The sequence below is a fragment of the Camponotus vicinus genome, unplaced genomic scaffold (genome assembly GCF_025532165.1).
Source record: "Camponotus vicinus isolate PSW18456_S1 unplaced genomic scaffold, iyCamVici1.0 SCAF_9, whole genome shotgun sequence".
In the NCBI taxonomy this organism is placed as follows: Eukaryota; Metazoa; Arthropoda; class Insecta; order Hymenoptera; family Formicidae; genus Camponotus; species Camponotus vicinus.
Window position 1 is genome coordinate 2,402,079 of NW_028141981.1, and position 16,001 is coordinate 2,418,079.

General features: G+C 34.3%; 1 protein-coding gene and 1 long non-coding RNA gene across 5 annotated transcripts in view; one reads left to right on the top strand and one right to left on the bottom strand.

Annotated features, from left to right (window-relative positions):
* Nrx-1 (neurexin 1) overlaps positions 1 to 16,001 on the top strand; it is a 222,501-nt gene that overhangs the window by 105,094 nt on the left and 101,406 nt on the right. For all 4 annotated transcript variants that reach the window (XM_083109202.1, XM_083109205.1, XM_083109204.1 and 1 more), the window contains exons 4-5: positions 2,186 to 2,329; positions 6,199 to 6,359. In XM_083109202.1, coding sequence (XP_082965328.1) covers positions 2,186 to 2,329; positions 6,199 to 6,359 — 305 coding nt within the window. The remainder of the gene's footprint in view (positions 1 to 2,185; positions 2,330 to 6,198; positions 6,360 to 16,001) is intronic.
* Positions 7,809 to 10,521, bottom strand: LOC145977322 (uncharacterized). The gene is made up of 3 exons (XR_014440476.1): positions 10,195 to 10,521; positions 8,253 to 8,387; positions 7,809 to 8,161 (listed from the first exon to the last, which is right to left on the bottom strand). It is a non-coding gene; the product is annotated as an uncharacterized LOC145977322 (long non-coding RNA).

A 16,001-nucleotide genomic window follows, 5' to 3' on the forward strand; every position in this document is an offset into this window, starting at 1 on the left:
ACTGTCAATGTCTCTCGACACTTTTTCCTTAGGATAAAATCGATTTTAAAAATTCAGAGAATCGAGTCGAATTTAAGATCGCTAATCGTGATCATTCTTTTGCACAGAATCAATTTACTTGTCTATGTAAGATGCATCTGAGTAATCCAGAAGCTTGCTTTTCCTCGATTAACGTTTTTGCTAACCTTTTATCGCGCGTATCGGAGGAATACGTTGACAAAGTTGCGCATAAATCGCAGCTAAGTACGCCTTAGCGCGGCCGATACACGCGCCTTCGCCATAATCCGTATTAATCGCCGACCATTCATTAGGAAGCCAGCAGTGGGTGCCGCGTAATTCTGCACCTGGCGCACTCTCGCGATCAATCGCGCGCGCGCGCACGCGTTCCTCTCTTATCATAAATCTTGCCACTAAACTGCCGCACGCCCATAGAAGACAATGACCAAGTAAGCTCGACATTTCTGGAGAGTGACTCGAATGAAACACGCGCGGCCATGCTCGCATCGTCTGCGCGATCGAAGACGATGGAAGCAAACTCCGTTTTTGCTAAGAAACCGCTACAAAACATTTTTTAATTTCTTTATGATTTCTATAGTTTCTAGAAAAAGTTTAGAGTTTGCATCTGCAATAATTAGATAAACATTTGCGATTTTAATAGCTGGAATTGATGAGTGTACAATTTAAGTGTAGGAAGAAGAAAGAATTTTAAAAAATTCATTAGTGATAAATAAAATACAGCCTGTTTAATGGCTCTTATTTTAAACATATTGTATATAAATATCATTCGAAACATGCGTCTTCCTGTCTAAATCCTCAGAAAATATTAAGTGGTCTAGTGAAATAGCTTGGATACCTGGATTCGCTAAGCCCTCACCATTGTAAGCTCCTGAGGGATCGATCGTCTATTATCAAATATCCTATAGATAGAATTATATTGTAATGAAACGAACGTAATTTTCTTTTTCAAAAGTAAAAACGAAATCAATTATTTTGCATAAATTTACCGATATTTATATAAAGTGGACGGAATAAAAAATAAAATTTCATTGATTTAAGAGCGTCAGAGCGTTTGCATTTTAAAAACTTGATACATCTTTTTCACTTTACTCACGTTCGAAACTTTCTTCCTATCTTCTATCTCGTACTTGCTAAGTGTCAAGATCTGCTCGTTTCGAATTCGTCATCGTTCGCGATGTCGTAAACAGGTCCCAACGCTCTTTATCCGACTCGACGAGGATACTTAATCGGATTTCGAGATTCCGCTAGGGAGAGCCCTTCCGATGTCACGGACTCGCCTACACCGTTATTTTCCATTTTCCATTGTTATCGCGCGACGAAACAAAGGTAAGCTCGGTCGCGCAAAAAAGCCTCGTAAGATGGGTTTTAATGGCATTGGCACGTCGCCAAATCGTGCCGAGGCGAGGGTTCGAATGCACCGATTGAAATGTTCATTACCGCCGCAAATCATCCCGCCGATCCGCGGAAGGAAGGAAGAACCGGCTGTGTACTATATATCCGCCACTTCGTATCTCTTTCAGTTCGCTCAACTGCGCCAGGAACGAATCGCCGCGATAAATCCGCCCACGTCGATTTTTCTCTCGAGAGGCGCGTCGTTTCCAAGATGATAGGTTGGGATTCTCGGCGCTTATTATTATGATTCACAAACTTACGAAAGGAAACTTAGAAATCTCATTTAAGGAAAGAAAATGAAAATTATATTAATGTTTTCTTTTGGTTATGCGTTAATTACTTGTCATATAAAAAATATATTAAGTTATAAAATAACAAATGTGTATTTATACATATTTCTATTTGTATAACAGATTGTCGTTAGAAAATAATTATATAATATGTATGTACCTTATTAGTATAACAATTGATTATTGCCATGCAACATATTTTCATGCACATTATCTTATAGTAAAAGCATCAATATTATGTTAATAGTTTATTCTTTTGTGACAGGATGTGAAGAAGATTCATTAATTTTAATGAAACATTTTTATCCTTTAATCTAACCGAATTTTCTTCGTCAGATTTTCTTGTGCTATTCCAATAAAGATGAAAGAGACTTCCTATTTATCTTTTAGTCCATGTCTTAGCCAATTCGCTAAGCGAGTCTATAACGAAAATTCGTCGCGATGAATTGACCGATTTATAGACCGGTGGCTCTTTTCTGTTCCAGACAAAGCCCCTTCGGAAGCGTCCTTCAGAGGGACCGAGTACCTTACGATAGATTTGACCAAAAAAGACCCGGTGCTCAGTACACAGGAATCTATAAGCCTTCAGTTCAAAACGAGACAGCCAAACGGACTTTTATTTTATTCCGGTAAGTACTTCCTATATCCTCCTTGTAGTGAATGACTTCTTTTGTCGATCATAATAACTTCCCTCTAAGTGATTTCTCACTTTAGTTGCCAAATTGAAAAAATGAAATAGAGTTATAAACAGAAATTAGTTGTAATTGGAAAAACAGAAAACATTTTTGATAATTAACAAAAAGAAAAATCGTATAATCAACAAATATTTAATATAAAAATATTAAGTGTAAAATCGAAAGCATGAAAATAATAAGTGGAAATATAACTTGGAAACAAGCGACAAAATTGTATAAATTTTTGGTTCGCAGCAAATATTTCTACTAATAATAGAAATATGCAGATGGTGATTGAGTTAATATAACAAATTAATTCGGTATATATAACAGCAAATTCATTATATATATATATATATATATATATATTGTGAATTTTCTATTCTGGAAATAGATGATCAATCGTAGAAGCACGATTAATCGAAAACAATTCGAGAGAGTCTACAATGGAATCACATTTAATCGAGTGACTTACGGACGGCCGGATATCCTTGGAGAGAATGCGGATAGACAATGGTACCATCTTGGACAATGGTCGCATATTAAATCTTTGCGATATCTCCTTCTCTCGTGGCAACATTATAGCCAATTAGGACGTTTCAGTGGTTCGACTCCCGGATATGCAGCACCCAGAGAAATTTTCCGTCTCTCTTTCTCTCTTTTCATTTATCCATTCTTATTGTCCTTTCTTTCCTTCTTTTATTTTAGCAAGGTATGGTAATGGCTCTTGGTTGACCTCCATTAATCTTAATTTCGAAAATGTTAGCTTAGAATTTCCTGAGCAGAATAATAATGCATATCATATATGTCATTTCCATTTAAATTAACGAATATTAACTAAATTATTTATCCTTTTATTCCGAAAGACAAATTGTATATCTATAATTGTTTTAATTATGTTTACTTTAATATATAATTTAAAAAATATATATTATAAATAACTGCAAAAATTGTTTAACTTTGCGCTACATTAAAATTACATTTATCTCAACACAAATATAAAAAATAATCTTTTTAAATGACATGTGTGACATTGTTACAAAAAATAAGAACTTTTTGTCGAAAAGGAGCAGAAAATGAATAAAGAAAAGAGAGAAATTACGACATCTTATTATTGTATAATTAATTTCGAATAAACTTTAATAAAGCTTCAATTTGGATTTAAAAAATTACAAAAACCTCTGCAAAGATACATATATAGATTTGCGTTTGATCAACTTTTTGTTAGAAAAAAATCAAATTGAGAAAAAAACAATCAAAACGATAAAAATTTGATTCTACACTTTTTCGCGTGCGATCTCAGATTTCTCAATTAACTCATTTTTTTATTATAATCTCGACGGTTCGTTTGTAGTGCCATATCACGGTTTCCTTCATCTTATACTCCAGATGCATACTCCACACGCATACCTCCACTTTATGGCATACTTACATAATGAACGGTAGGGAATCAGCGCAGCCAAGACGGCAAGACTGCACCATCCGCAGTAAAAGGAGGAGTTTGCACCTCCGCTCTGGTTACAGCGGCAACTCGAAACCTATATACCGCAGCCGCAATGCCGTACCACCCATACACGATACACACACACACATACATATGCATACACACATGCACACACACTTGTTTCTCCAGCTTGCATCTCCTTCCTTGCGGCACGTTCGCACCGGGCCGCTCATTTGTTCTCGAGATAAGCTGCAATACAGCCGCGGCCGTGCATTTGGATTACGCGTATTTTCACGGAGGATAATCGTCGTCGCGCGATTTTACATTCTTCAAAATCGCGGTGCCGCTTCGCGAGGGAATTCTCACGCGAAATAGCTTCCTTCGAAACGGTGTCTGACCATCTCCGTCTTTCGCTACTCGCGCTCTCTATTTTCGACTGGCTCGCGTGGCGAACCGCGGTGCGTTAAATCCGCACCTAAATTATTTCGCCCACTTTCGCAATAACTATCTACAACACGATCGTGTAACGATGTCTCGAGAAAATATAACGAAGGAAATATGAGCGGATATTTCGTTCGAGGAGTAATTGGGCAGAATAAATTCATACAACCAGAGCTAATTTTAATATTAATGCTAATTGCAATATTATTGCTATTTAATATTATCAATATTAAATATCAATATATTTTTCATTTTAAATTAATAATTAATAATTCGTATAAATTAATAATTAATAACACGTATTCGTATCAGCAACAATATAACGATTATCTCCAACTTTAAGAATTAGCCTTGTCAATGAATAAATACTTGCTGAAAAACGCATTCGGGGAAACGGTGGTTCACACATAGGCATCGTTTTAATCAATGTAATCAATGTAATCTCGACGGAAGCTCGCGCTACCGATTCCTCGTATCCGCTGCACGAGCGCTACGAGTAACGCGTGTTATCGCGTTTGTTTTCGGGTAGCGATCCGCGTATCGTGCAAATAAACGGGACGCGCGATAGCTACGCGAGCGAAGAGCGCGATACCGCGCGTAATGCACTTACAATTAAGCGCATGCTAATGCGCCGCGCCGGCTGCAATTAAGTCCGAAGTGCCGTCTGCATCTTTTATACGCTCCGGTCTCCGGTCGCCGTCTACCCTTCCTCCTCCCCCTTCTCCCGCCAGATAATTAGTATGCGGTCACGGCCCGATTTTAAAGCGGTTGCGGCAATATCCGTCGTTGGCGTTTGCGAAATTCACGAGGGTAATGACACGCCCGCGCAACTCGCTCGATGCGTCTTAAGTTTCCTTCCTCCTGTCCGCCACAGCGAGAATTATGATCTCCGCTTTATAGAGTCGATGTCTCTTGCATTTTCGCGTCTTTATTATTCGCTGCGTGTCCCGTGAAAGGAAGAAAATTGAAAATAAATAGAAAAATGCTCGCCCACACAAGCGATCCTTTGAATTTCTGCAAAATCAGATGCAATCAGATGCGATAGAATAGAATGAAAAAAAAAATAGAATATTGCATATAAACTTGTTTACCAAAACTGTATATATTAAGAGAAATTTTCACAGATTTTTATTTACGATTTTTATTTACTTTTATCATGAAAATAAATATAAAAATAATAAATCATTCTTCGCTTATTCTTATAATACTCTACTTCCATTTTTCTACGAGAGAGAACAAAATCGCTTCAAATATATTAATCTAAATGGTATCTGATATCAATTGTGTACGTTTTTCCCTTTATATATCGCTGACATTTAATCGCAAAAGTATACTCTCCATCAGCAAAATCGTCTTAACTCCCCAACTCATTACGAACCGAACGGCATAATCCGCGAGGATTTTCAGGTGAGGCTGGCACGATAATTATTAACGACAATCGCCGAACGTTTTAACCGGTCGCGCTCGGACACTAAGTGCCCCGAAACTAATGGTTAAACGGTCGTAATCGATTTATACGCATCGCTTCGCGATATAATCCGGCGAGCTCGACGAAAAATGGAGCGAGCGAGGGTAATCGATGGATGCGATGTCGCCATGGGGATTAAAAAGTTGCATCGGAATCCGCGTATGTGCGTTGCAGATTTTTTTTTTTTCTCCCTGTGCAATGCGTACGACGTTAACGCGTCAAAAGGGATTGCGCTCAATGGACAGTAATGTCCCGGTCGCGTCAACACAGATATCCGCGACTAAAACGATGGTCCGTGATGGACCGAAACGGGAGGCTGAGAGCGTTTCCGACGATCTCGCGTCGCGACCACTGTCACGTTAATTCAATAACGCGTTTTATTTCCGCTTTCGAAAGCGAAGTAAGGGTTTATTTGCGCTCGCACTCATGCGACACTCACCGTGACTTCATTAGTCCCGTTTTTAATTACAGGTGAGGGAGATGATTATCTCACCGTGTCGCTGAGAGACGGAGGCGCCGCGGTAGGAATGACACTGGCCAAAGGAAGACTGGATCTGCACATAAAACCTGCCAGAGTGCGATTTGACGATAATCAGTGGCACAAGATCGTCGTCCACAGAAAGGTCCAGGAGGTAACGATCATATTTTTATTTTTTATTCGAGCGCTCGTTGAAATAAACGGCAAATTATTGATGAATTTGACATGTGGAAGTGAGTTTTATTGAGATAGACAGAAACATGTAATGGTATTCAGGACAAGCGTTTGATATGCTTAAATCTATGAGTATACGTAGCAATCCGGTCTGTCTTCTAACTTTAAATATCCAATTTTAACGACCGGAGAGTGGAAAATCCGATACCGTCCGGACGTTGAAGGCGTTAAATTTTCACACTGTCGCGATCCAAATGGATCAGTGAACGGACGTGAGAGCAATTTCGTTAATGCCAGTGAGTATACACCGACATTCATCGTGCATTACGCATAATGGATAGAATAGATAACGCAATTATATTTACGCGTCTCTATCGCGCGCGAGTTTCGCGAACTGCGGCACAACGTGAGTTTATCGGTTTATCATCGCCAAAATATTGGCACCTCTTGTTGAAGTGCTGTGAAAATTTGTTACAGCAATTATAGTGAGCTAATATTTGTGCCGAAATGCGTTGACTTTATACGGTGATAGATTGCGAATTAAAAACATTATTTGATTTACTTGCGCATTTTTAGCGCAAACAATATTTAAAAAGAGCAATGTTGAAATATTCATTAATAAGTATGATAGAATAATGAATATATACTATTGATATTATATAATATATACTATTCTCATATATTCAATTTTTAAAATACTTTCTTTTAAATATTCTTGAATTAAAAATGCATAAATGCACAGTGTTTTAAATTTACAATCCATTATTATATAAATTTATATATATAATTATTACTAATTATTAATAAACATTTCAATATTGTTTGTATTAAAAATATCTAATTCTTTTAATTTTACTTATACATTTTATTATACATTATTTTATAATTTTATTTATATATTATTTGTATATTTTAATTATACAAATATGATAAGAATTTGTATGTGTAAATATTTATATATTTACATACAAATTAGATAAAATTAGAAAGGAGAGGATACAAGGAAAGTTAAATTACATGATTAAAGTTAACCGAATGGTAGAGGCGACCGTTGGATATAGATACGCTTCGTTACGCGGTTGTGTATAATGTACCTCGAACAATGGCACGAAAATAGCGTCGCACAGCCGAATGCGTTGAAGCAATGAAAGAGCTTAAATTTATCTCTCTTGCATTCAAAAGCTATCGTCTTTATTGTTTGGTCGTTTACAAAATACATATTGTTAAGAGGAAATGCGCGATCACAGGCAAAAGATCCCATGATATATAATGTTTCTCACTAGACATTTCCTTAAACTGCAGGAAGCTTAAAAATTTAATTTATTTATAATTAAATAATTTAATTTTTATAATTTAATTTATTTTTATTTTTAAGAAAATTCTTTGTTTCTAATAGTTTAATTTAAAAACCTATGAGTGTCTTGACATTTCTATAAAAAAAAATTGGTCCAAAAATTGGCAACAGAAATCCGCAATTTGAGGGAAATACATTCAATGATGACACACATGGAATTTTCACAAGTTATCTATTTCTGCGCTTCGTTATCTCTTGTATCAGAAAGGGGACGAACCACTATATGCGGCAACAATTTAAGGGTGGCGGATGTGTAGCGCGTGAATAGGGTCGAGAATAGCTAATGTCCGTCGCTGTGCTTTGGATAATTTTCCCGAGCACACGTTGTTCGTTTGAGTCACTTCCGCAGCTGTGTAAACGAGAAATCGATTCCCGAGCATGTGCCGAAGGATCGTCCACATCTGCGGCGAAACTATGGCAATATTTACCTGACATCGTAATATAAGGATTTCGTATGTTTCTTTCGTGAACAAACGTGTACATTTTTAGAATCTAATATATATGAATGTTGGATATTACTGTAAAGTGTTTTTCAAAATTCTGTCGAAGCATCACTTCTAATCAGGCGTGTTTAAGGCATAATTAAAAGAAAAGACTCGTGTTTTTCACCAATCCGATCCTTAAAGGCACCAGCGCACGCGTTCGCCAGGAAACCTAAATAAAGGGCTACGGTGATATTTATCTCTTGATTTTAACGATGTAATCATTAAATAATGTTAATGAGAAATTAATCTAACCGCGAGTAATCATGAAGGTGTACGACACTTAACCTACGTTCATAAACGCATTTATTATTTATTATCGCGCTCCAGTTATCTCTTCACTTATACGATAAATGACGATATCTTCCTCGCATGGCGTTTCAATATGCATTGCACACGCATATGCGCACTCTGGGTAACGATCGTATCCCTTGCTACATAGCTAGAAACCGACATGTTTGCGACAGTTCAAAATACCAAGTAATTGTACTCATTTTAATAACGAAGGATAAATATTAAATTGCAAACACATACATACACACACATAACGTGCAGGTGTGCCGACAGAATTCCAGGCTCATTTACGACGATATACAGTACGCAGTCTCACCATAAAAAAAAATAAAAAAAGGAGCATTTATATCGCGTGAAGCACGCACGAGGCGCCCGTCCCGCTTTTTATTCGATATTATGTGTGTGTCGACTTCGCGGAAAATGCTGACCTCGACGTGATACCGACGTGACCGTTTATAGAACACGAGTATGGAATTATTAATAATGCGCCGCAGGTGTACCACGCGGTGAGCACCGTCGAATCGTCGTGTCATTATGTGTGTGATATTAAATTTTAAGAAATTACCGCGCCACACGTTCCCCCGAATGGGAAAACTCCATAATTGGGTTGTATTTAACCAGACTATTTAACTGAAAAAGTAATTATTTTAAAGCTATATAAACAGTCGTAAAAATTTGCTTGTGTAATTTTAGTTTCTCCTGTTTTTAGATATAAGATATGGAAAATGATATTCTTTCTCCTCTTCTCTATTTCTTTTTTCCTTTTTTTTTAAGAAAATCGATTTTTTTATTGTTAGCTTACAGCTGATAAGAACAGATACAAGTTTCACGACAGATTTGCGTTAATTTGACACCCGGATAATACATCTTAATATTAATCTAAGTAATAAATATATGATAACATATTTTTTATCTTAATGTTTTCATGTATATATTTCAATTTTCGTCCAAGCTGAATGGCTGCGCGTAAAAGGAGGTCGTGAGAAATTTGTGTCGTGTTTTTAATAAATAGTTACTCGGCTCCGTGAATGTGAAAGGGAGGTAAGAAAAATATGCGTCTCTCCGCGAGATTAATCGTCGTTCTCCATCAAACGAGAATTCTCGCCTGACACTTTTCAACCCTTTTACGCCGCGAGCATTCCAGTGGCTACGCACTTGCCAGGGACATTCAAAGAACAAAAAGGGTCCCGTTCATCCTCGAGCGTATTGTTCTCCTTAGATCAGTTACTGTCGCGGTACGTGTAAAGGTTAATACCGTCGTGGACAAAGGGATGGGGATGCAGAAGGGTTAGGAAAAGAGATTGGATGTCTAGACACCTTTATTCGCTAGCTAGATTGGTGCCCCTAGGAGGTTGCGAGCTGCGTGGATCAACTGTAACCATAGATTGCCTGTTACGTGTCACCCGCGAGCGTTTACACGTGTCGTGTGTCGCACACATGGACACTATTATCCCGGCGATAGTTTTAAACATGTTGATGCCACACAAGCAATTTGTTATATAACAAAAAACGAATGTAATTGTTTCACATGCTAACATTTTTATAACATACTAACAAATTTCCCCTGTGGAGTTTTCACATTGTAAAGTTTCCTATATATATATGCAAAAAATTAGCATATTGTATACTCGAATCACATTCCAGAATTGAGCAAGTGTGATCAGATCACTATTTTTCATACTCACTCAAGAATGTCTTGAATTCGGAAACGGAGAGGAAACTGATTGTGAAATCCGACTGACTGACGTCACGATGACACGCACGAGTGCATTTAATGCACGGCACTTCGCGGTAACGTTCGTTAGCATCGACCAACACGAATACTCTGATGACGTTCCGCATGCGAACTTCTGAGATTTCAATCGATTACGTCGCCCACGACCGCCATAAATTAAGCCCTTAAATGCGATCACCCGATTTCCATTTTCGAGATAAGTTTTATCGGCTAATGTCACGTAGCTTTTATTAAATTTAAGATAATGCACTGCAATTCACAACCCTCCATAAAAGAATCGGGAAGGAATACGATATTATCTAAATCTAAGATTTAAGTGTTCTTTTATCTCCTGATAATAAATAAGTTTTATCTCGCGATCACTGTCAATCAAACACTACAATAAGTGTCAATATCTATAATATTACATCGTATACATCTGCAATATTTTTATTTGTATATAGATGCAATTAATTATTCTTAAAAAAATGTATAAAAATAAATAATTTATAAATTATAATTGTACTAGTCGTATTTCTTGGTTTTTGCGTATTGTTATATTTTTCTGCCTATCATGTTGTATGTCAGCATATAATTATATATTTGCATCTATTATTTTTAATATTTTAAATAAATTGAGTAAATTTAAATTTTTTAATAAATATATCTTTGTAGAGGAAAAGTATCTATAATTTAGAAACTTACAGCTTTCAAAATATTGTCGGAATATATGTCTTACTAGCAAAGATATACAATATATGATTTTCTTTTCATTGTTTTCGCTAATCTATTAAAATCTAAATAAATAAATTTATTCCAATTATTTTATATAATCGAAGGTATAATTATATATATATATATATATATATATATATATATATATATATATATTATATAACGTGATTATAACTTCTGATATATTTTACATAGAGCAAAAAGCAAAATCCGATTTACACTTGACATTTAACACGAAGGACGATCAAGAGGACGCGCTCGTCAATTTTGAAATCCTCAAAGGACGAAGCCCGTAGTATGCCTCGTTTTGAAGAGAGGGAGAGGGAATTCACTAGACCTCTGACAGAAAGATTTAACACCATATCAACTCTGAATTTTATCCGCTGCATACCTGCGAGTGCAACCCGTTCGTTCCGTGCGTTCTTCGTAGCAACGAAATCTCCTCGCTTTTACATAGTGGCGGAGGCGGATCGCACGTCATCCTTCGTATGTCACTAGATCACTGGGTGTCTTTCAAGCATGAGTGCTTTCATCTCCCGCTTTTTCGTGACGAAAAGTGCACCGACTGGAAAATTCAGTCTTGCGTTAGCAGATATATAAGGTATATCTCTCTCAAGAAATCAAGTATATAGGAATATATGTAATCTTATGTAATATTGAATTTACATTCTTTATATGTTGATTTTAACGGAAATTTATATATCTAACATTGTTACATACATGTAAATTTATAATCACATATTTAATAAAAAATGATGAAATAATAAAAAAGTTCTTGATATATTATAATTAAAGTTATAAAATATGGATAAATATTCCCATAAATTATTAAATTATTCACAAATTTGTTAAGTAGTTATTTAAAAAATTTATATTTTTTATTTATTTATAAAAATAACCATGTTTTAATATAGAAATATTATTTTTATATTTATTTATTGACATTAAAATTTTGAATGCGAGAAAGATGCAACAACAAATTTTTAATCGATTCAATTTATTTAAAAAATACTATCTAATTTCTATATATTAAAATTTTTAAATGTAATTTTTTTCAAAAATTATGTTATCTTTTTCCTTTATGTAGTATACAAAGCAGTTTATAGTAATTGGAAAGTGTGTGTTTTGACAAAAATTCGCACACAATCTACTTATATAGAGAATCTATTCACATATATATTATAAATTTGTCTTTTAAATTTCTATATATAAAAATATAATGAATATATCGTTCTTTGCATATTAAGGATTTCATCATCTAGGGATGTAAATTTTACAGGAGAGATATTATTCTTAAAAACATTTTAAAATTCAAATGTTATATAGGAGTGCAACTTTTGTTTTTAAGAATAATATCTATCTCATTTAATATCTCATTAAAAATAAATAAATAAATATATATATATTTTATTAGTATTCTATTAATATTCTTAACACGTGAAAATTACATTCCTATACATATATAAAATTCGAATTATAAAGTGTTATTTTTCTTATAAAGTTAGGATTTTGAGAGAGATATTATAATACCTTAATATCTCTCGTTCTAATTAATATTTCATTTTTCGAAAAATTGGATATACTCTTTGTTATGAAACTTTCTACAATATAATGTAAGTATTTTTTATAATTTATAAAACTTTTAGAAACATATATTCAATTTTAGTTAAAAATAAGTAATTTTTTCTGAAACGAAACTTTCTACTGCTTGTTCTTGAATCACCCAGTACAGTGAGCAATTCGAACAGCATATATATATCCTACCATAAATCAAGATTTCAATTCGTCGCCTGCCGGATCGAACTTACATGCGACGATAGCACCTCACTCTCCTCTTGTCACGCTCTCACGAGAGGCTTCGAGAATTCACTATCGAAGTATGCCATCCACGATACGTTTGTTGTCATGATCGATTCTTGAAGGAGGAAACAGAGAATGCTCGTGTAATGATGCTCGTTGGATGCAAGAATATTTGCGTAAAGAGATTGGGCGTTTGTGCGCGCAAAAAGGAATGCAATATGCCAACAAGAAAAAGAGTTGCTTGAGAACAGTGAAGAGATGAGAATTTCAAATGTAATTTGAAACGTAATAATTAAAATTATTAATTCAAATAATAATTTTAATTATTATAGCAATTCTTATATACATTTCAAATATGATTTTTCAAATTTTCAAGTTACATTGATAATAAAATATTATTTTTACATTGACAATAAAATATAATTTTTTAAATATTATTTCTTGTAAAATTTTTTTGAAAAAAATACACAATAAATATATGAAATACATATTAATGCGCGCATTTTTGCATTCCCGAAAACATGTTATATATACGTAATTATGTATTATTTTACTCTCCAATTGTTATAACTTTTTATTACATTTATTAAAAAATTCCTCCTTTTTAAAAAGAAATAATACTGCGTGAAATTGATAGTTCATTTGAATATCATATAACATTTCAAATAAGAGCTTCAAGGAATGAATATTATTCTTCGTTGATCTAATATTTGAAATATCCGGAAAGAGATCATCGTGTGCTAAATTCTGACGGAATAGAAGGATCTGCGATTCTTGGTTTGCGGAATGTTTGAAATACGCGATCTAAATCCGCGGCATTAAATCATTCTCGCGAATAAGAGAGGCTTGTAACGCGTTCGAGCGGTTTCCTTCCGCGAAGATCGTTTAATTCGTTACGTACGATTCAGCTGCGCAAACATTGGCTCACCCGAAAGAGAGTCCGGAATGCCGGTTCGTTTCTTTGATATCTACTGGTGCAAAGTAGATCCTTAAATTCACGGCGCTCGATGAAAATCCCACCGGATCGCCACCGGGTCGCATAATGCCAATTTTATGTAAAACTGCAGCCACATTCAGTAGCGCATTGACGTAGATTTGATATCAAGAATATAAACTAGCCATTATAAATGTCACCTTACGTTTACTAAATGTGGGTAACTTTCGAATTAACGTATCATCTAAATATACATCATGATTGTAATAATTTTATTCGTAATCGAAAAAGAAGATCAAGCAATGAATGAATGAAAAATATAATTCTTGTTAAATCAATTGTTTCAGATATTTTATATGTATATATGTTCTTTACCTATATATATATTTTTTTAACATTTAATTAATAATAATATTTAAAAATTTAATTAATAATATAATAAATTACATCATAAAATATATCATAAAAATAATAACTTCTTGTTATTTATAAATTTGCCCAATTCTATATGAACGCAAAACGTTAAGCTTTATAGAACGAGAAGCTTATTGAGATTGTTGCAATCCCTTTGTCCTTTGACTATTTTTACTCAGCTATATACGTACGAAATTGAATATTACAGGCTTGAGCCCGAGGGCGGTCTAAATCGAGAGCCAATTAAGCAGATAGCTGATCAAAGCCAAACAATAAGCTGCCTGACCTAGCCTACCGAGATATTAACATAATGCCAAATCAGGAACCATTCGCAGCATCGGTTGCATCTGCCTCCGGAAGCTATTTACTTCATCTCGTAACAATGCAAGTCCTATTACTGTAATGAAATAAATTTTAGCATTATGCTGACATGAAAATATTCAGAAAAAATTACACATATGTGCGTTTTCTAAAAAAATAGGATGTTATGAAATTATTATATTTTATAATTGTACCGATATGAAATTATTGAAATTATTATATTTTATAATTGTGCACAATCTTGCACAATCCTAATATATATCTATATTTATATATAAGCTGCATATACCTAATGGTATATTTGTGTAAGAGTTATGTGCTTATTCATTAAGTTATAAAACATACATGCTGAGAGATATGCTCACAAACTAAGTTCAACAAAAGTGAAGCCAGATAGTCGTTGTAATAATACGTAATAAAAAAGAAAGTTTAATTCGTGCAAATGAGTGTACAACGTATTGCAGCCCGATAATAATTTGATCTACACGCGATATAATCGTTAAATAAACAATAAAGAAGTTTGACGGAGATTGCTTGATGCGTGGCTCATTGATAAGTTTCCGCGCGATAATTAGGGCGAACAGAAAGACACGTATGCGTTTATTTTTCACGATCGTTTCGAAGCGAACGGCACAAAGGCAAGAGTTCGCTTCGTCACCGGCTTTCTCTTTCTAGGGCTGTTGCCCTTCTGTCAGTCGTTTAATCGCCACGTGATCAAAGGGATTCCTTAATAAGACCCGCACACAGCCGCAGGCTCACAAACCGCCCGTGCTTAGAAAGCAAATGCACTTTGTGTCATACGCATATGTTACGCGCATTGATGGCAGGGGTTTAAACGAAATCTCTCATTTTTTCATTATTCATTTAAAAGCAACTTTAATTTTAATTTTAAACTCTCTGAAAGAAAGTACTGTAATCAACGAAGATAAAATTGAGGACAGAAATAAAGATACGTTTCAACAAGAAAACTATTAAAACAAACTGACATTAAGTAAACAATGGTTTCTATTAAAATAGAACTTTATTAAATCTATATATTTGGTTAGTTATTCTTCTAATTAATTTTTTAATTATTTCCTGCTGCACCGAACGTTTAAAATAATATTGAAATAATAAATATATTATGATGTATGTATTTAAAGTGATCAATCTTTTTCGCAAGTTTTAAAACCTCTTTTTTGAAATATTATTTTAAAAAAGAATTTCTAATAATTCTTTTCAAATTATTATCTTAATTAATAATTCCAATTATTAGTTCCAAGATTGCAGGTATATTGTGCAAATATGTGTACCCATCATTCTTAAAAAAATTTTTTTTAAAATCAATTTTTATAACTAATACTTTATTTAAACAAAATATTATTTAAATGATTATTTTTTAATACACTTTGCATTTAAAATTTGCATTATTACGCTACGTTATTATTGATCAGACAATTAAAATTTTGGGATAGATCTTTGCGTTGAAAAAAGAATTCAAGTTCCAAGCTCGATTCCTGCGCATCGAAAGCTCTTCTTCGTGCATCAGACTGCGAGTCTCTCTCGCGAAAAATGAAAATTGTTTGAAGTTTCCG